Below are 22,420 nucleotides of genomic sequence, written 5' to 3' on the forward strand. Positions count from 1 at the left end.
ACTTTAATATCCAGATAACTGATGAAAATATTGCCTGCATGGTCAAACAGACCTCAGAAGACTGGGAAACACTTTTTTAAATTCTGATTGAGAATTTATTTACTGTATCATTGAATTTAAAGCCATCTGTACAGTTTTCTTAAATTGAGATTTTGTAACTTGAAAGGTGTGGTTTGTTCTTCATTTTAATTTCTAAATCCATAAAATTTATTAGAATATGAACTTCACATGGGTTAATTAAATATGTGACCAAAATACTTATAGCACCGTGCAAATTATGCTTATGTTTTTGGTGTCTAGAAGAACAGCCTTTAAACATTTTTATTCTGTTTTTTGTGTGTCCAGAACTTTTGTTCATTTATATTGGACTTGAGCTAGTAAAAACTAGGACGAATAAGAGTAAACCTAAAGAAGGTGATAGCAACACACTGAAAATTATGCAACTTTCTGCTTTTAAACCTATGTATTTTTTATTTTGTTGCATGTGCCATGCTTTTTCTCATGTTTGAGAACTTTTTAGTTGCTCTTCTGTCTGGAACATTTAAATCTTTCATTAATGCTTCACGGCCACATTAGATGATCCTAAGTGCTTTCATTATCCACCCAAAAGTTAGTTGTTACACAAGTCATCAGACCATATCATAATTGCTTCTGTATTGTCTTAACTGCCACAGGCTATTAGTTCCATAAACAAAGAAGTCGTATGTCCTGTGTGCCTGGTATTGTTATATGTGTGGGAAGAATAGGTACTCACTAAATGTTCGTTGCACAAATGTAAGAATGGATGAATGGTTTCCCATCCTTACTGCCTTGACTCTAATGGGAGTCCAAAGAGACTGAGCTGCTTGTTTCCTGAAAATATTTTGTAACTTAATTTGGATCATGCATCCTGTGATGGTGCCTTCATGGTCATTTTCCTACTCCAGATTGCCTATCTTAGTCACCCTATTCTCTGTTCTTACCTACCTCCTTAATCTCCAGGTAGTTTACATGATGTATACTTGGAATTTTCCATTTCACAATGAAATTTTTTTAGGTTGTGTGCATGAAACCCCAACAATTTTCTGTTTTTAACAAAAATATGAATGATTAGGCTAGTGTGATGTACTCTGTGTTCCTGGCCCAGACATCCCCAGTGGCACATTCCTATGGTTTGGTGCAAGCATTGATGTCCAAACTTTTAAAAAGAAACAAACCAAAAATTGGCCATCATATTTATAAAAATTTCTGTAGTGCTATAAGTAACTTTGGGCACATTTTTACAGTTTTTATTGTACTGTTATAATTTGTGGGTTATCAGCCTTGCCTTTTTCACAAAAGAGGAAATGGGTTTACAGTGTAAAAGACTTGTAAAAGGAAATAGCTAGAAGGGTACACAGTTTGGAGTACAGTGCTATCGTGTTGTAGACCTGCACTTTACCCTCACCTCCCAGTGTGTACTGTGTTGCCTCTGGTATTCATCTTTTTGGTTGTTACTATGAAAATCTAGGCATCCTAGATCACCTGCTTAAGCATCTCTCATCTGGAGATTCTTTTAAAATTTAATGATGATTACTGGGCTCCCACTCAATGCCTGTTAAATCAGAATCACTTAAGTTTGAGTCTCAGGAATCTGCATTTTAAATAAACTAAGTTTGAGATACATATATCAATCAAAAGTCCTTAAGTAAAGCTGCAGTATATATCTCGTTAGCTAGTGATGTTTGTCTTAGAGTACATAGATAAGCTGCTTTCTCCGGAATATTTCAGTAGTTGAATAGAGTATAAGTCTGTCCTGTTCTAAATCAACTTCACATTGTATCTTGTTGGTGTTTGTTGGTTAGAACATCAAGATGGTATCCTTAGTAATTGTACTTCTTCATTTCTGCCTCACTGTTTTATCTGCTGAGCTTGTATGCATCAATTGCAGGAATGTGGTACCTTCTAAGACTCTCCTAAAGAAAATAGTAGCATTTCAAACTATTTAAAAATTGTATATATTAAAAGTATCCTGTGCAACAGAAATGAGGGTACTTTTCTAGCTTTTTTACAGGCTTTGATTTTTTCATGGGTAGAAAAATTTGAAGTTGAGGTAAAATTTTATTTTGTGAAACTAATAGACTTGATTGCTCATAGACGTCAACTAAACAATCAAATGCATCATCTGATGTTGAAGTTGAAGAAAAGGAAACTAGTGTTTCAAAGGAAGATACTGATCATGAAGAAAAAGCCAGCAATGAGGTGTGTTTAATTTTTTTTACCTTCTAAAACCATTTTGTTGCAAGGAAGAACTGTAAAATGAGTTGATTGTGGCAAAATAGAAAGTAATCTTTAAAGTAGTTGAGCAATGAATGAGAAAATATTCAAGGCTTATTTTCTTATGTAAATAATAAATATAGTATTGGAAAATAATTTTTTCACCTTTAAGATGCATGGATGTTTTTATTTGAAGTTATTCTGCTGTGCAAGATACGAGGTACAACTAGGAGAGTGTAAGGGATATTTTTAAAGTGAAATGTTGTTGGATGGATGTCCTAGAAAGGACATTGAACTGACTTTTTAAAAACCTAGGTTTATTTCCAACTCTCTTTGTTTATCTGAGTGGAGATACTCATTTAGCACTTCTAAGCTTCATGAAATTGTTAGGTGATCTCCAAAGTCCCGGATACCTTTCAACATTCGCAATCGTAAAGCTGAGGATTCTACTGTAAAAAAGAGTCATTTTGTAAATTTAAATAGACTTCCTGGTGTACTAGCAAATGTGACTTTTATGTTTAATCTGACAGAGAAAAGAATTTTTTTTAGGGGAAGATACTGGTGATTACTTTCACTTTATAATGATAATGTTTAGACTTTCAATGTTTCTAATTTCAAAGGTCAGAGAAGCAAAACAAGTTTCCCTAGTACTTCTAGTGAAATGTGCTTGTCACTTTTGATTTAAGAAATTTTCTTTCAGACTTGGCATAATTTGTCAATTTCAAATCTCTCATTTTTTTTTTTTTTAAAGGATGTGACTAAAGCAATTGACATAACCACTCCAAAAGCTGCCAGAAGAGGGAGAAAGAGAAAGGTAATTCTAGTGCTTAACCACAGAGATCTTAAAATAATTTTTATTTTAGTTGGATTGAGGAAGTGTAGAGATAATGAAACCATATCATTTAATTTAAACTTAGTCTTTTTTTTTAAAAAGTAGATTATGTTGTTTACTTATCAAAACTATGTCTTTCTTTTCTAGGTGATCTAGAACCCTTTCGTTTACCACCCTTAAGTGGTAAACAAAATAAAATGTTCCAATTTTCATTTCTTTTAATGATCTGCCTCCAACTTTCTCTCAAAAATGGATAATGATATACACTCATAAGATTGTTGAGTGGATTAAATGAGTTAACACATGTGAGATATTTATATTAAATTCTGGTACATAAGTGCTTTATAGGTGTTGTCTATTATGTTGTTATTTACAACATTGTTGTATGAAATGGGAGTATGTGACAGTTGAGGACGAAGTGCATCTTATGCTTTTAATGAATGTTTCTTCTTCCCTATATGAAGTTGTGTTCATCACAACTTTTTCTGACCTATTTATGTCTCAGACTGTTGTTATATGCCAAAGATACAAAGAAAGCTAAGAGTTCTGTCTCTTATAATGAAGTAGAATATAAGAACAAATAATTATAGTGGCTTTTTATCCCCTGTGGGGTGTGTGTGTAGAAGAGGCTGTTTTTAACATTTTAAAAGATGGGCAGAATTTTGTCAGGGCAAAGAGCAGGGGTGGGCAGAAATGTGAGGCAGTTTACAAAGGAATAGAGAAAATTTTGCTTCAAACATTTGAAATGCTACATTTCAGTATTACCAGACTGTAAAATTTGAGGGAAACAAGAACTTAAAAAAAAAACAAAACCCAACGTTATCCTGAAGAACTTGAACTTAGAGACGTGGTGGGATTGAATCATTTTAAATTTCAGATACCCACTTTTAAATTTCAGATACCCTTCTTTTAAAGTAGTGTGAATGATGAGGACTGGACTGGAGCAGTGAAACCAGTTCACTGATTACTTCATTCAGAATTTTGGTACTCACTTCATTGGCCCAGGCAGAGAATCAGCAGTGAATAAGGAAGATACAGTCTCTGTTCTCATTGAACTTAATATATTTGTTGAGACAGACAGGAAATAACATAAAACAACAGAATTGAAGTGGGGAGTTACGATTGTGACGTGGTAACTAAATTATGAAAGTTCTTTCTAAAGAGTTAACGTGAGATTTTTAGTAGTTTAGATTTTAAGAATACCTTAGGAGGGAAAGTTAATAGTTGATTGGAAGTGGGTGTGAAGGAAGGGGGAGGAATCTAGGATGACTCCAAGGTGTTGGCTTAGATGACTAGATTATATATAGAGAGAGAGAATGCAGGAGATGATGTTTTGGGAGCAGAAGCATGAGGAGGAAGCTGTGAAACACCTTTGGGAATTAGGCTGAAGGTATATATTACTGTGACACCAAAGGGGGAAAGGGTAGAAGTTACAGATGCAGTCTCTGATATAAATTAGGATATTAGGTGGGTAGTCAAGGGGGAAAGTTTACTGAGAAGAATGCAGAAACCAGAATCCTGAGGGACTATAGTGATGAAAGGTTGCTTTGTAAAATTTATGGCTGAGAATGAACTGTCAGGAGAATATCTAAGAGGAGGCTATCAAGCTAAACACAGGAGGAGAGAATTTAGGAATGAGAGTGGTCAGTAGTGTCCTGATGCAGAGGGGGTCCGATAAGACTTGACAGTTATGCTCCCCTAGGATACTTTAAGGTCAGACGGTAAGGGCAGATGAAGTAGGTTGAAGAATAAAATGTTTAATGTTAAAAGTTACACTGTGCTTTTGAAATCTTTGAAGGGAAGGAGAGGGAATGCAACAAGGATTTGCATGGTTAAGGGAGGGTATTAAAAATGAAAAAATATAGTAGAGGCTTTAACACTTTTTCTTTGCAAAACCAGGCAAGTCAAAGATGTGGAAAGTATAAATTATTGTTAAGTTAAGAATAATGCTGGGTCAGAGAAAAGGAGAACACATTTGAAAGAATTGACTTAATGGGAAAGAGACGGACATTTCATCTTTTTTAACATTGACAGGAAGGGTGCAGGAAGACTTAAAAATTTATACCAAGACTTGGAAATTAAGAGAATTCTTTTTTGCTGGCCTCAGTCTCTCCCTCACCCAATTCAAAACAAGACTGCACGTATGTTATAAGGCAGGAAGAAAGGATTGGAAGTTTATGATAGAGGAAGGAGGAGAGGGCATGACAAAAGACAGCATAAAGGATTAATGGATGGCTTGGAGATAAAACTGAAGTTGCATAAAATGAATGCATGTTTGTATAATTTTCTTTTCCATCAGGGCAGGAAATAATAGAGCAGGGAAAGTCAAGTTTCATAGTAATCCTCTGTTGGAGATTTGTGAGATAGGTGTAGCAATACCAGATTGTAGATGAATAGTGGTCCAGTGAGGTTTTTGCTGGCTGGAAGGACTTTTTTATAAAATAATGAAGGGAGTAAGAGCTAGAAAGTGAGGTAATGAATGGGGAGAGAATTTGTCAAAGGGTTAGAGGTCTCAGATCAAGTAAAATATGGAAGAAATTAATTTGCAGTCACAATATTTGCATTTAAGATATTTCAAATATGTATATTTGAAATAACAATATATTTGAAATGACTTAATATTCCTTTATGAAGGTAAAATATCCTTTGCTTTTACTTTCATGAGGAATGGTTTTGACTTGCATGATTTTGCTATAATAGTCAAGAATACATGTCTGTTGAAAGGGCTGGATTTTTGCTTTTAGTGTAGTGTTAATATATTTTTATCTATGGCATTAGTTATTGACGAACTTGTTACCTCTTACTGGTATCTCCTCAGAAAGATTCATACCTGTAACTCTTAGGCTGTCATGATTTATTTCCAGAAGTCAAAAGTGTAAGTGAAGAGGGTTTTTTTTTTGTTGTTTTTGTTTTTTGGGGTTTTTTTTGCACTGAAGAGCTCATCAGTTTGAAATGAATTTTGGAGAACTTCTGTCCTCCTAACTTCTCAGTAGGACAAGAACTCCCAAACAGTCTTGGGTTTTCAACTTTTGGTACAAAAACAGATGCCCGGGACCCTACTCCAGAGCTATCAAATCAGGATGGGGGTAGGGGAAGGTGGTCTGTAAATTCTTAAAATTATGGAAATACAACATGAGCTAATGTTTTTGAAGCAATTTTTGTAATGTTCTTGGGAACATATTCAAGGATTACCTTAGATGAGTTTATTGACTTTTATTTAATAATGCTTTGAATATACATTATTATATTCCAATTACAAAAGCAAAAATACTTAAAAACTAACAAAGAAATGGATAAATTCTTAGAAGTGGGATTGCTGAGTCAGATTTGCATATTTACTGCTGATAATCATAAAAATATTCTTTCAGAAATGTATCACCAGTATTTTTTTTTTAACTTTTGGGGGTGGGTGGGTAATTAGATTAATTAATTGATTTTAATGGAGGTACTGGAGATTGAACCCAGAACCTCGTGCATGCTAAGCACATGCTCTGCCACTGAGCTGTACTCTCCCCACTTCAGTGTATTGTTTTGATAATCATTAATCAATACGTGAATAATTCTCTACATCCTCACCAATATTGGGTATTATCTTGTAAGTGTTTACAAATCAGATTGTTGATTAAAAGATAAAAAATTTTTATCAATAAGATTGGATTATGTACTTTTTTTCATGATGCTTTATTGCTTTTATTTTTGTTGAGGCTGCATTCTAAATAATTGGGGTGGGAAACAGCTCATAGTTGACTTCCCATTGTTTGTTCTCTTCACTGTTTCTCTTCTCTCTTTTCGATTATGTTGTTATGTTTGCATTGCCTTTCTAATTGGTGCCTTTCTTCTACCCTAATTCTTGAATCGATTAAACTGATTCTCATTTGGAGCTATTGTCTCTTCACGGGGGCATTATAGTTTGCAGAGGGTCACTGGGATTTCTTTAAGTAGTAAATCCTTCTTTATGGAAGGGAATAATTCCTAGAGAAGAACAGCAGTTCTGTCTCAGTTCAAAAATAAAATATGTATATATTAACAAAGTTAAAGAATAGAAATACCGGCAACTTAATTTCTTACCTTTCCTAAAATGGATTTAGGTTTTATATCATAAGTACAGTGTAAAGTGTTAGCATTTTAAGATATTTAGTGGAAGTACATTTATAAGCAATATGTGGGCTGTTAGCAGTGCAATTACATTATACTTTGTTCAACATTTTGCATCAAGAATATTCACTTTATTTGTACAGTGACTTTTAGGTTGAGAATATCTAGAAGTGAAATTTTTTGATTGTTTTCTAGAGTTGTTCACTAGAATTAAAAGCTAAGTTTGAGGATGTCACTCTGTGAAGTCAACTGTTGAGACATAATAAAGATCATATAAGTTATGCTTATATTTGAACTTGTTACCTTACAGTGGCATATTTTTATTGCTGAATTAAACTTAGAATGCCTGCTTTGTGCTAAATAAGTTAACTGAATCTTTGTGATTCAGGCAGAAAAACAAGTAGAAACCGAGGAGGCAGGAGTAGTGGCGACAGCAGCAGCATCTGTTAATCTGAAAGTGAGTCCTAAAAGAGGACGACCTGCAGGTAGGACTGTTCACGTTTAAATCTTTGGGTTGTGATTAATCCTCTCATCCATTGAAGTGTTGTACCTCCCCTATTTTGGAATAGGTGAATAGGCAATTAGTTATATGTGATATATAAATTTCAAAGGAGACAAATAATGTATTTGCTCTTTGTAATAAAGTATTTAAATTTGAAATAATTGCTTGAGACTTTTCCCATTTTCTGTGTCATCTCTATTATATTTTCCTTTAATATTAAGCAGCAAATGAGGCTGTAGTAAGGTTTAAATTCGATGAATGATGGGTTTATTTTACCTCTCACTTTAGAAAACTTAAGCTTTCCAAATGTAGTCGAATGCTCTACCCCGAGCTATACCCCTTTAAGCTTTCCAAATGGAATCCTAACGAAAACAAAAGAAAACAGCATTTGAGTAGCCAAAGCTATTAATTTTAAAATTATTATATTCTTTCTTTATTAGAACCTTTACAATCTGCAGCTTTCTCCAGCATTGCCCATGTAAAGCATTTTTCTAATTTGGCAAATATGAAATAGTTTGGAAGGATCTGCCTCTAATACAGAGTTAAACCAAGAAACCACTAGCCAAGACAGAGCCGATTGTTTTTTTCTACTTCATAATACAGGATTCTTGATGAAACAGGATAAAATGAGTGATACTCAAAAAGAAAAGAAAACCTGAGAATTTGTTTATGTAATTTTTACTTTGGAATTTAATATTTTAATAGATCAAATTAATGGTGTTTAAAAATTCAGTAAATTCTGGTAACAAATTTTCAAAGATGTGTACATATACACATAATGTTATAATATGTATATGAATATTGAATATAAGTGCTACTGTTTACTATAAAGTTGAAGTTCTGTGACATTGCTGTTAAAACAATGAAGGATGTTCTTTTAAGCCCTCAGCCATTCTAAAGACAAATTGAAAAAACTCTTTTTACCTCTCTAAATTTTCTGTTACTCATTTGAACCATTGGAGGATATGATCTTTAAAACCTAAAATAACTGTATCTGTAATAAACTACCATTTAATTAGTACATATCATTTGTAATTTTTATATGTGAGATTTGAATGTTAATGGGAAAACTGGTAGTTAAAAAAATTTTTTTTCCTGTGAATGTTAGCTACTGAAGTCAAGATTCCAAAACCAAGAGGCCGACCCAAAATGGTAAAACAGCCCTGTCCTTCAGAGAGTGACATGTGAGTTTATTTTTATTTAAGTATGTCTAAATTTCTTTGCATTTTTGCCAGTTTTATTTACAGGATGTTTGTTGCTATTACTATTTTATATCTCTAAGAACTATAGGAAAATCTTGAAAAACAGTTTTTATTATGTAAAAAGTTCAAATTGATAGGGAATCAAGAAAAATCTGATTATCATTTCATTAATCTAAGATTTTGTTTCATATATCACATATAAGATACTTAGATAATGCAGGGTAAAGTTTATAATAGGGAAATTGAATTAGCTGGTATGTTTAAGAAATTTTTAGACAAAGTATTTTGGAAGTAATTTCCACTAATGGTTTTTGCTCCTCCAGAATAATCTTTAAAAATAACACTAAAGTTATTTTTGTAAAATAATCTTATTTAAAGTATTTTGGAATGGTAACTACATTGGTAATCAACAAAATAATCAGTTTTTTCCTTGCCACCTTTCTTTTCCATTATGGATCTTGTTTATGTTGGCTTTTTTGGGTAGAAGCTTCACCAGAAGAAAGGCATATTTAGACAGGGCAAAACTTTGTAGGTTCTGTTTTTGAAGATTTTATAGGAAAGGCTCAAGGGAGTATGTCATTTAAGAATGGATTTACAATGTTTTGAATGAAAACATTTTATAGGAAATTTTAGTTAGAGAACACTACAGTGGTGGTACTTTTTAACCAATATATGTTTAAAGAGTTTTATTTTACTGCCAAGCTAGCTGTTTAAATATTCTCAGAAACAGTGGCACAAAATTACAACATGGTTTTAACTACTATTGTGAAATTAAGAAATTGGGTTCATGCAGGTGAGTTTATGTTTTTAAACATACCAAATAAAGCTCCCTCACCCCTCCCTAAGATGTCTTCTCTAATCAAGGAATCAGGCATAAAGTCTAGGATTTCATGATCAGCATAAGGTCTTAAATTAGAAACTTAGGAACACGTCATCTGCTCCCCTTGCCCCTTTATATATGCACATAGATCTGGGATAGGAAACCACAATGAATATTCCCCAAGGAGGAGATTAAGAGGCACACAGCAGTCATTGTTTCCTAAGAAATAAGCAATACTGTTGGGAAAATATTGAGATCCCTGTTTTAGATAAAAGGAATGTTCCCTTTGGTTAGGTATGTCCTAGTTTTCCCTTGAGAGTATATGCCTAGTCTGTTTCTCTCCATGGCTTTTGACTGATTCCTCTGAGAGTTCTTCACTTTGTCAGTATCATCTTAGTTGCATTGAAGAGTATAACCCTCCTTATTAGCTGAGCAGTTTTCTCAGTCTGCTTTCATACTTTCGGGAGTTGGGTCCAAGTTTCCTTTTCAGATCTCCATTACTTTCTCTTAATGTAGGCTGGTGTCACTTTGGGTTGTAATAATACTTAGTGTGTATGTGTGTTTCATTCTTGTTAGCTTCATGTGCTATGGTCTCACTCATAAGACTTCTCCAGACGTGCTTATCTTTCTATACTTAACTAAAAGTACTTTGAGTTTATAGATTTTCCTGAAAAACCCACTCCCTAGTTTCTTTTCCCTAGAATCATTTGTCTGTCAGAAGGATCAAGTAGTACAATTTGAATTCTTAAGGAAAGGCTAGCTGCTTATACCCTTGATTGGATTTTTGACCCCAGTCTTTGTCTGAATTTGAAAATCTTTTACAGGATGGAAGTGACTTTCAACAGTGAAATATATGGAATTTTTTTCCTCCTTCCTTTGTCATCCTATTATTTTTTGAATTCATCTCTTTCTTGAAGTACCCTATCAAATTTATTTTGATATAACCAACTCAGGATGACAATATTCTATCTTGAAACCTCTTCGCCCAAAGCCACAAGGTCACTGAATAAGTTTTCTTTCCAGTTATCACAGATGACAGTTTTACTCATTGTATATTAGCATTTCAAAACAAGTGTCACATTTTTTAGGTTTGGTGATGGACAACCCCGAAATAGCAATAGCTTAGAATATTTATTTCTCATTCATGCTATATGTAGGCTGTGCATTGGCTATTACAGCTACTCTCAGCTTTGTATCTGGAAAAATACTCAGAGTACACAGCAAAACTATATAAGCTCTTTTGAAACTTATGCCCTCCACCATGAGAATAGCATGTATATACTAGTGACAGCTTTTTTGCAATGGGTCCTGAAATGATAAGATAGTGGAATAGAGTCCAGAAGAGCTGAAACCATCTCAATCCTCGTATAAAGTAAAAATATTTGTTATAAGCCACTGAGATACTGGGTTGTGTTTACAATAATTTTTGCTTATATTAACATGTATTTATAGTTTTCTGTAGTCTTTTAATGTTTCCAATTGGATCTTGACCTATTAAAAATTTTTTTTTACCAAATTTCTAAGCAGTTAAGTCTGTTTTTCATAGCAGATGGTTAAGAAGGACCATTAGGAAAAAGACGTATGTAGCAAGCTGTGATAGTTAACGTTTATGGATGTTCTCTGCTTTAATACTATTTTAAAAACTTTGAAATAATAATTCCATTTCTTAAGACCTTATGATACATTTTAAAATCTACCTTTCAAAAAGAAAAGCAGCTGCATGGTATTTTACTGTGTATGTATCATAATTCTCAAGGTTTATCACATGTATGGATACATTTTTTTAAGAGTCATAGTCATCTGTTGTTTTGTACATGTGCAAATATATTGGTTAGAATACTTCGCTAGAAGCAGATTTGCTGTGTGGGATATTTTTATTTTTGATATCTGTTTCCTTCCGTAGGAGGTAACATTTTGGGGGAAGCAGTTGGTCAGTATCTATTAAGAGCCATGGAAGTGCCTTTTATTTGATTCTCTATTCCCATCTCCATGAAATTGATCATTATCAAAATATTTATACTTGTGGAAATACTGAAGAAAGTTAAATTTTACTTGCATGCTTTTTCTTCCATTGATTAATAGTAAAGGATGAAAGCCATGTAACATTTGAAAATAAACATAGCCAGTGATAGTTATGCAACAAAAATTTTCTAAAGAGATAAAAAGTGTTTTTTTCTCTTCCATTTTAATGTCTTAAGAGTTCAAGGAAGCAGTTGTCTGGTAGGAGGTCAGTAGATTTGGAATTGAGATAATGGGCTATTTGACCTTTTGCACCATCATTTTCTTGCTTGTCAAATAGAATGGGCTGGACTGAGTGATCTGGGGTCCTGTCCAGCTTTCATATCCATTATGTAATTGTATAATATGTGAAAATCTCAATGAAATTCCTTGAACACTTTAATATTATGCTTAATTGGCCATATAGTTTACCATTATATGCATAAGTTGGGAGTCTTTTATGTTGCAAAGAATATTTCTTTAAATTTTAAAATGACCATACTTCACCATATACAGTTCGCTTCTGCAACTGTATTTTTCCCAGCATGGCTACTTCTTAAACATAATTTATTCTTACAGTTACGTAGAATATGAGTTCTGTAAAATCTGGGGATCTCACACATCTTACATAGTGCTATTCCCCAGAGTCAAGAATAGTACCTTGGCATATAAGATAGTACTCAATATGATTTTTAAAGTGAATGAGTCACGTTACAAAAAACTTGGAAAACAAAGGAGGAAATCACTTTCCTATTACTCTAATGCTATTATAATTTTTGTATCTTCTAACTTATACTAAAAAGATGTTTTTTTCTTTTATGATTGATTGATAATGATACTCCATTATATTTTACTTAAAGATATTTAAAATATGTTTTTAAATTAAAAATTACATATAGCTTATTGTTACCCAAAATACTTATTTGATTAACTTGGAGAGTATGGTTGAATGAGAAATATTAATGATACATAAAAGTCCATTTTTCATTGTTTTACTTGTGAAATAGGGTAACTGAAGAAGACAAAAGTAAGAAAAAGGGGCAAGAGGAAAAACAACCTAAAAAGCAGCCTAAAAAGGATGAAGAGGGCCAGAAGGAAGAAGAAAAGCCAAGAAAAGAGCCAGATAAAAAAGAGGGGAAGAAAGAAGTTGAATCAAAAAGGAAAAATTTAGCTAAAACAGGGGTTACTTCAACCTCTGATTCTGAAGAGGAAGGAGATGATCAAGAAGGTGAAAAGGTAGAATGTTTATGTATCAAATAAAATGTCTGTTCCATTTTTAGTGTCCTATGTAGTTCTTAATCTTTGTCTAGCAAAGTTTCATTATCTTTATGAAAGGCCATAAATGTGATTAACAGCTAAAATGAATTTCTTTACCTTTCTCAATAAACTTGAATTAGCTGTGTTAAAAAGCGTATTTGAAACTTTATTGTACATTCTATCTTAGCTTTTCATAATTATGATACTGAAATTAAATGTTGCGTGATAAACTTCCAATAACCCCACTTATCTAGAAAAGGTAGGAAAGTAGAGAATTAAGCCAGATAGAATGTGACCAGTGAAAAATCTACATTTATACGTAGGTTTTTATTATTTACTTCAATGAGATTCTTAACACTTAAGGCCTATTTAGTGTACATTTTATTAGTGGTGCTTTATTTGGATGCCACAGTTGTTCTGGAATTTCATTAAAGATATACATTGCTTTCCATATAAAATGCAAGTTTCGTGTATGGCCTTGGAAACCTATAGATCCAGGTCGCGTAGGTCTTTCATTTCTTTATCTAATTTATGATTACGTCAGAGGCCAGAAACTTTAAATTCAGTAGGTCGAACATTGTACTGGTCAGAAAATAGTTACTGAAGTCAAAAATCATAGTGTAGAAGCAAATAGCCTGACGTACGTCATTTTAACTGAAGGATGTCATTCCTATAGCGTTATCCTAAATAGGTTATCTAACTCTCAGAATCATCAAGGGGAAAGTTAAATTTAGATAGCAACGACATGTGTGATTCTGAGGTGTTTTTTTTTTTTTAATTAGTAGTTTAAGTATTTTTCCCTTAAGAAAGTTAGTTGCTGCTTTTCTCCCAAGGTTATAATCAAAGAAGCATTAGTCACTGACTAGATAGTTAATTAAAACCATCCTAATTCTCTAATAAAACAGAAGAGAAAAGGTGGAAGAAACTTTCAGACTGCTCATAGAAGGAATATGGTGAAAGGCCAACATGAGAAAGACGCAGCAGATAGAAAACGCAAGCAAGAGGAACAAATGGAAACTGAGCAGTAAGTATCTTTTTATTCTAAATTTTGATTTCTTTTTTAAGCTGGCATGAAATTTTTAGACAATAGAATCTCATTTTCCAGACTTTATGAAGCCTTTTAAGGAAGTGACTTTTTCCATGTGTTAGAAAAATGTCTTCAGTACATGATGATAATCATGTGTCAGGCTTCATTTTTTTTGAGTGAAGAGGATGAAATTCACTAAGATAATCACCCTGTGAATTATTTTTAATTTAAATGGAAAGTGCAGATAGGGTTTAACTGTTAGTGGCTTTGTGGAAAATATTCTTATCCTCTATTTACTTGTATAATATTAAATACAGAAAGATGAAAATAAATTAGTGGTTAAAGAATGAAAGACATACTCGTATTTGTCATACCAGCAGCAGGCCTCCCCCAGAAGACCAGCAAAAATAACAGAAGCACAGTTGGAAACCCAAGAAGCCAGTAAAAGTATATCTAAAGGCTGATAGGGTTTGCATTAGACGTGTGCAATATAAATCAAGTTCAAGCTAGCGAGTGTTGATACTTGGAGACAATAAATACCATGGGGAATTTCCCTTTTAATTTTATTCTATAAAATAACTTTATTAGAAGGAAAATAGCAGTGGCAATGATGATTAGGCTTCATGTGTTATATTTGTTTTCCTAGTTATCTTTAGACTGTCACTTCTGAGTTCTCTCTGAAAAGCGTTTCTCTCTCTCTGAAGCGTCTTGCATTATTCTGACTAAACTTTGTTTTTTGTTTTAGTGAAGAGGTGATTTTTAAAATATGCTCTAGGTCACTAAGACAAACTTAATGATAAACAGTGAAAGTTCTTAAAGCTATTCTTAAATAATTTTGTACTTTTCCTTTAATACATCTGTAAGCTGGAAGTCTTTCTTGATAACTATAGTGTTTGACCATCTGCTTTCTTAATTTTTTGGAGGATATATAAGCAGTTTAAACTGCTTGAGGGAGTAATTTAAAAATTGATCTAATGCTCAGAAATGTTACTCCCTCTAATCTGTTAGGCTTTGACCATTTATGTAAATACTAAAGTTATTTTTTGTTACCTATCCTTTTCTATCTTTTCCCTGAAAAGTTGTTGGACTGTTTGTTGCTTTTAACATTATTGTGCTCCCAAAATTAGTATATAAAATTAGTTGTTGCTTAGTAAATTTAGCCCAACCCTTCTTCAGTATCTCAAAGTTAATCTTTATGTGTTTCAATTTCTTTTTGAATGTCCTCCGAATGTAACTTTCTCAGATTCTAATATTTGTGTTTTCTTTCCTTCTCCTGTTATTACAAAACTTTGTACTTGGACAGTTTTGCTCTGTAAAGCATTTCAGATGCAGCTTGTATGAAATGCATTATGCAAAATAAAGTTTATTGTATTGTATTCCCAGCCAAACAACATGTAATCTACAGTAATAAAAAATATATCTCATTTTGGGCTCAAAGCATTAATCCAGTTACTGAAAAGAGAATACAAGTGGAGCAAACAAGAGATGAAGATCTTGAGACAGACTCATTGGACTGAATTTCCCCCTCCCCCCCCTTCATGGAAGAATGTTCCAGATTCTAAATTGAGGACTTCATTAATGGCATTATAACTGTGTTATGATTGTTAAAAAACATTTCCTGTAAGGTACACACTACATACTAAGGTCGGCCATCATTCCTGTTAAAAGTTTTTTACCAAGCTTAAAATGAAGCTTTGTGTTTGAAAGTTACAAGCTCAGCTGAAGATGGTGGTTGTACATTATTTCATTTAGAAAATATAAAAATTCATTTTGTTTTGAAGCTAGGTGGTAAAACTGGAATAGCTACTATACCCTAGAGAATGGGGCAGTTGTGCCCTTCCCTTGACATTCCTTTGTTGTTTAATTCTTTAGCATATTAATAACTGTTTTTTTTTAGTCCTGAGAGATTAAACAGTAGACTTGTTAAGAAAATAAAAATGAAACTGTAACCAAAATTTTAAAATAAAGTTTTTTTAAAAAAAAAAAACCTGATTTTTAGATATTTTTTGTTCTTGTCTATTTCAATTGGTTTATTATAATAGGGCCCAAACTCCAAGCCAAGGTACTAGAAATTATTAAGAATTCATTTTAAAGTGGTTATTTTTGTGATTTACAGTAAAATGGTACCTTTTCATTTGTGAAATGATATGGAAATGTTAGTGAATGTCATTTAAGTTTGATACATTGGCAAAAAGAAAAAACCAACCCTATTAATAATAGTAGTAATATCTTTCAGCAGTCTAACCTTGAAACTAACTTTGAACCCTTCAATTATCCACCTTTTGGAGATGGTGGGAATAATTAAATCAGTCTGTTTTGACATGCTGCTTTAAAAATTGTGATGTAGAATTCATGAAACATTCATAGGCATTCTCTTCCCACTATGGCTTGTTTGTCCATTGACCCTGAAATGGTCTTTTATCACACTCCTTTTGGGGAAAACCTTTCACCAAGGCAGCTGTTAAAATTATTTATGATGCCACTGAGAAATTAGATTGTTAGATTATTTATTTTAGCATATTAATTTTTACATGTTTTGAGTTTTGCTTATATTTATACTAATTAATACCAAGTGGCATTGCAGAGTTCTAAAAAATTAGTCTATTCCTTGTGATCTGGGTTACTGACTTACTATTTTAAAGAAAAAAAAAAATTTAGCGTTTACATAAGGGATTGTGGGCTTTTGGTAATCAGTCACAAAGTTCCAATGTTTTTGAAATATTTGTGTTAACATTTGATAGGCAGAATAAAGATGAAGGAAAGAAGCCAGAAGTTAAGAAAGTGGAGAAGAAGCGAGGTTAGTTATTTCACTTTCTAAGATGTACAAAATTGTATTATACATAGAAAGGAAGTTATATATTTTTCATGTATAGGTTTAGGATGTATAGGATTTTGAAATCAACTTGTTATTTTACGTTCCTATCCTACGAGTGTATTTTTCTAAGTCTGTATACTTTGCATTGTTTGGTGGGGGGGGTGTTTATTTGAATAGAGGTACTAGGAGTTGAACCCAGGACCTCATGCATGGCATGCGCTCTACCACTGAGCTATGCTGTCCCCCTATATCCTTGTATTATCAGTATTATCATTATTATTATCAGGTGAACTTGCTAAGGAGTCATTTATTATTTTAATGCTCATTATATGATGAAGTCAAATTTTTATAACGTTTCCAAAAGGTAGATGTTTTCCCATTTTTGGTGAATCTGGTTTCAGATAGATTTTCTAGTTTTGGTTAAATGCGTTAAGGGTGAAGTATGTGTTTAAGGATTGCAATAGAGGAGTTACTGGATGCAGATTGCTTATTTTAGAAACATGCAGCTAGATGCTGTTTCTTTGCTGATACGATGAATGTTGGTTTCCCGAACCAAGTACTAAAAATGGCAGATAACTTCTTAGTAACGTCGGAAGATTACTAAGAACATTAAAAAAAATTTACTAAGTCTTTCCATTATACTTTGTTTAGATTAGACAAAAATACTGGTTTTAGAAAACCATATTTACTGTGTTTCGTATTTTAATTTATAGAAACATCAATGGATTCTCGACTTCAAAGGATACATGCTGAAATTAAAAATTCACTCAAAATTGATAATCTTGTAAGTGTTTACTACCTTATTAAAAATACAGTGCTCCTTTTATAGCTTCATATTTTTATTTCCTCATTATTTTATAAGTATGTATAAATTTTGAGATAAAAGACTTACTGGTTATTTTGTACTGCCTTGTTATTTGAGATTTTAAAAGTAAACTCCAGAAATAATTACATAGGTTATGGTAATTAACAGTTATGAAATTAATGTTTTGTTATGAAGGATGTGAACAGATGTATTGAGGCCTTGGATGAGCTTGCTTCACTTCAGGTCACAATGCAACAAGCTCAGAAACACACAGAGATGATTACAACACTGAAAAAAGTAAGTGATGTTGAGTTATACAGATTTCAAAAACTTCCTCATCACCACTTTATTAAATAACATTTAAAAAATCAATTAGGAAAATTATGAACATCTGTTTTGTTTTCTCAGATACGGCGATTCAAAGTTAGTCAGGTTATCATGGAGAAGTCTACAATGTTGTATAACAAGTTTAAGAATATGTTTTTGGTTGGTGAAGGAGATTCTGTGATCACACAAGTGCTGAATAAATCTCTTGCCGAACAAAGACAGCATGAGGAAGCAAATAAAACCAAAGATCAAGGAAAGAAAGGGCCAAACAAAAAGCTAGAAAAGGAACAAACAGGTATGTGGTAATAAATTGTTTGCTAGGACTACTTTTAAAAAATGGCTTTGATATTTAATCTCATTAATACTTTATCTATATTAAATGATGAAAAAGTTATAAAGCACTTAGCAGAGTGTTCAACCTTAGCTTATGGGTTTTTTTTAATCATTAAGTTTTCATCAAGTTTAAATCAGCAGTAGTTAAATGCTACTAGTATTTGCTAGTAGTAGTAGTTGCTATTCTCTTTTCGTTTAAATTAGGAAAGGTTTCTAACCTACACAGAAGTAGAGAGAAATGAACTTCTCATCACACAGCTTCAGTGGTTATCAGTACATAATCACTGCTCTTCTATATCCCCTTCAAGTTTTTCTGTTGACACCCCTGAAGATTATTCTGAAGCAAATTCCAGATAAGCTATTTCAAATATTTTAGGATGTATATGTGACCAACACTTACGACAGAAAAGGTATACCTAAAAGATACTGTAGGTTTGGTTCTACACTACTGCAAAATGAGTCACAAATTTCTTGGTCTCCCAGGGCATATAAAAGTTGTTTATAGTGTAGTCTATTAAGTGTGCAACAGGAGTATGTCAAAAAAACCAATGTACATACCTTAATTTACAAATACTTTGTTACTAAGAGAATGCTAACAAACCATCTCGAGTCTTAAGTGAGTCATAGTAGTAAATGTCAAAGATCAGTGATCACCGAAACAAACTAAAAAACGGAAAAGTTTGAAATACTGTGAGAATTACCAAAATGTGACCAGAGACGTGAACTGAGCAAGCTGTTGGGAAACTGGTGCTGATAAACATGCTTAACACTGGGTTGCCACAGACGTTCAATTTGTTTTTTTAAAAAAAAGGGGCAGTCTTGGAATCTTTGAAGTGACAGTAAAGCGAAGTGCAGTAACACAAGGAATTCCATGGTACTAAGTGTCTTAGTGGCAGCTGCTTAATGTAGAAACCAATGTCCAGAGGGAGTTGGAGTTTTGTTATTTATTAGGGAATGATACAGGTCTCCTTAGAGATTTGTTGATGAAATAAGTTTTACAGGGAAGCCTTCACCATTTACTTATAGGAGACAAAATCATGTTAATTAGAAAATACTACTTTTTATACTTTTTGTTCTTGAATACAAAATTTTACTGTGATTCTCACTGCTTTTTCTAAGAACTAGAATAAATCATAATGCTCCAACTTTAGTCTTGATAACAGTAACTAGCAGAGTAATCAGATTAGTAATCCACTTCTTGTATGGATAGATACATATGTAGTAACCCAGTTCCTTCAAGGCTGTCTACCCAAAGGGTTACAGTGTAATTTCAAACAAACTAAAGTTAAGTGTTAGAAACTTTGGAATTATGTTTTAGTTTTGATTTTGGGGTCCTTTGAGGATATCTTAAAATATTAGAAGCTTTAACAGTCTTCCCACTTGAATCCTTCTCAAGGTTCAAAGACTCTAAATGGAGGATCGGATGCTCAAGACAGTAATCAACCACAACATAATGGAGATAGCAATGAAGAAAGCAAAGACAACCACGAGGCCAACAGTAAGAAAAAGTGAGGACATGTTTTAATGGGTCGTAATGTATGTTTTAATTTTTAAATCACATCGCTGTTCCAAGTTTATTTATGTAAGGGATTATATTTTCATCTCTCAGTTATTGAATTCAGGATGCAAGATGCAAATCACAATGACCAAAACGTAAAGAAACTTCACTTACAACTAATAATGCCACCGTATTCAAGGGAACAGGGCTAGGCAGGAATCCAGTTTAAAAAAAATAACTATTCTTTGGACTTCTTTCATTGACTGACCTTAAATAATGACTCATATCTATTGTTTCCTGAATTTTGACAGAATATAGAAATTAGACCTAGAATCATAGGGAATGTTGTATTATAAATACCACTCTAAAATAACTAGCTATGGAATCACAGTTGTACAAATCTAGATTTGTTCTGCTGTTTGAATCAGGACTTGGAATCAAGCATCCCTTCTAATTCTGAAATTCAGGGAAATCTTGTCTGTGTGTATGTTATTCCCTCTGCTTAAGGTTTATAACGTGTTGGTATCACAGATAAAAGATGTTCATGTTCTTTAAAGAGAATTCATTTTAAAGCTGGAAATGATGGAAAAGGGCCTGGGCCATGATGCTTCTCTGAGTTGTACTTTGCTTGATCTGCATATTACTTTGGAAAGAAGACATAACATGGTAAAATTAAATTTTGGGGGGAAAAAAAAAAAGAACAGTAAGTCAAGATTTAAAAAAAAATTATTTTGGTGATTTTTAAAACAACGCACAGATTTAATCTTTTCTCTCCTGAGGGAAAAAGCCCCTAATCCCGGTTGTCACACCTTTCTTTCCCCCCTTTCTTTAGGCCATCCAGTGAAGAGAGAGAGACTGAAATATCTCTGAAGGATTCTGCACTAGATAACTAGGTTGACATACCTGGAATATAAAGAACATTTGAGAAGTTTGTAATGGTTTTCATTTGAAATATTTAGACTGCTGAAAGTTTTAAATTTTTATAAGCATAGGTTTTGATGTTTAAAACTTGTTTTGAGGGAGAAATCCCTTTATCTTTGTTTAAAAATGAGTCAACATTATTGCTAATTGTACTTGTGCAGTATTAACAGCTACATTATACAGTAAATGTGAGGGAAAGTCCATTTAGGAAATGTTAAACTGCTTTTCCAGACATTGGTTGTAGTATATTTTCCATTAGTGTGTGTACGTTAATGTGAATTGATAGTAGAAAAAGGTTACATTTTTAAAATTGCTACTTGTATAAACCTTTCCTCTTTTTCCCAAATACCATGGGTTTTGTGCATAGTTTTTACAAATCTTGGATTTACCTGACTGTCTTTTCACTGTTTGTGGGTTTTGTAGAAGTTACACATTTTTATGGTAGATAAAATGTTACTTCTATACAAGTGCTCACTCCCCCCTTTTATCAAAAGTTAATTTTAATCTCACAGTCTACCTTGTGCTGCATTATCCTGCTGCTTTGTAATAATGTGTGTGGTCTGTAATGTCTTTTTGTATGACAACTAGATATCCAACTGACATTGAACTGACAATTCTAGGAGGTACAAAACTCATGTTAACTTTTGAAGGTGATTTAGTTTTGTGGCTGGGAATTCAGTGAAGTCACATGACTTTCCTGCAGTAAGCAGGAGTGTGTGTGTATATATATAGAAATGAATCTGGCTTTAGGGTCCAACCATTTAAGATCCTTTACAGGCACTAGTAGCTGAAACTGAAACCTAAATGATAAAAGTTTATTTTTGCGAAATGTCTCAAGTTTCTGAATTTTTTAAAAAGTCACGCTCATTAAAGAAGTCACTAAGTATTTTTTTAATTGGAAAAATAGCAATCCATGATGCGTTTGCAGTAAATAAAAGTAAATATATAAGGAAACTAACCTATTTGAAAACTTGGCTATATCAGAAGGGAATTTTTATTTCTATGTCATACATGTGACAGGATTGCAAAAAGTGGAAACACTAGTTACTCTGAGGCAGTAGACAAAAAAGTAAAGGAGTTGTCTGTGTATTCATGTTATGGACTAAATCAGGGTGAACCAAGGTTAACACAATTTAAGGGTAACTTACAGATAGCATTTCTAAGATATTTTGAACATTAGGTCAGTTGGTGGTTTGCAATAGCTTAAAGATACTTCTCATGTTTGGTAACTATAAATATGGGGGAAAGGCTTAATACCAGTGTTTGCATGTGACATGCATTGTATGCTTTGATCTCTCGGGTAATTGTTTTCACCATAGATGAAAAGTTTGAATTATTTCAGTAACTGGAGTTTTGCTTTTGAGAGGTCTTACAATGGAACTAGGACCCACTGTTTTGAGGGAACTCTTGCTATTACATTATATCTGTTTGGTCCTTAATACAATTTAAATTTGGACAGATTTATTCTAGTTAAGCCATAAGTATCAACATGTAAACTTGTTTTGATTAAAGAATTTTTCTATCAAACTCTACTAGTAAATTACTTCTTTGCCATTTACAGAAGTATGATAGAATTCTGGATTTGCTTCCAACAGCGTATAATTTGGTCATAGAAATTGTATTTGGGGACACACGGTTACTAAAATCTAAGCTCAAAATGACAAAAATAAAGGAAATGTTATATAGTTTAACCAAGAAACCACAGGCTATATTTAGTTTACATACTGGGGAGAGAGACATAATAGCATTCTGA

The 22,420-nt window shown here is 32.9% G+C and overlaps 1 protein-coding gene across 5 annotated transcripts in view; it reads left to right on the plus strand.

Annotated features, from left to right (window-relative positions):
• Positions 1-22,194, plus strand: part of PSIP1 (PC4 and SRSF1 interacting protein 1) — a 36,487-nt gene extending 14,293 nt beyond the window's left edge. For 2 of the 5 annotated variants that reach the window (XM_074361547.1, XM_074361548.1), the window contains exons 5-16: positions 2,116-2,220; positions 2,987-3,049; positions 7,551-7,647; positions 8,773-8,848; positions 12,692-12,920; positions 13,847-13,965; positions 16,710-16,765; positions 17,497-17,567; positions 17,784-17,885; positions 17,997-18,210; positions 19,645-19,756; positions 20,579-22,194. In XM_074361547.1, the coding sequence (XP_074217648.1) occupies positions 2,116-2,220; positions 2,987-3,049; positions 7,551-7,647; positions 8,773-8,848; positions 12,692-12,920; positions 13,847-13,965; positions 16,710-16,765; positions 17,497-17,567; positions 17,784-17,885; positions 17,997-18,210; positions 19,645-19,756; positions 20,579-20,639 (1,305 nt within the window). In that variant the 3' untranslated portion in view covers positions 20,640-22,194. Of the gene's footprint in view, positions 1-2,115; positions 2,221-2,986; positions 3,050-7,550; positions 7,648-8,772; positions 8,849-12,691; positions 12,921-13,846; positions 13,966-15,271; positions 16,055-16,709; positions 16,766-17,496; positions 17,568-17,783; positions 17,886-17,996; positions 18,211-19,644; positions 19,757-20,578 lie in introns of those variants that run through there. The other 3 variants (XM_074361549.1, XM_074361551.1, XM_074361550.1) reach the window with 3 other exon arrangements.
• The last annotated feature ends 226 nt before the right edge of the window (positions 22,195-22,420 follow it).

Source organism: Camelus bactrianus, chromosome 4, assembly GCF_048773025.1.
Source record: "Camelus bactrianus isolate YW-2024 breed Bactrian camel chromosome 4, ASM4877302v1, whole genome shotgun sequence".
In the NCBI taxonomy this organism is placed as follows: Eukaryota; Metazoa; Chordata; class Mammalia; order Artiodactyla; family Camelidae; genus Camelus; species Camelus bactrianus.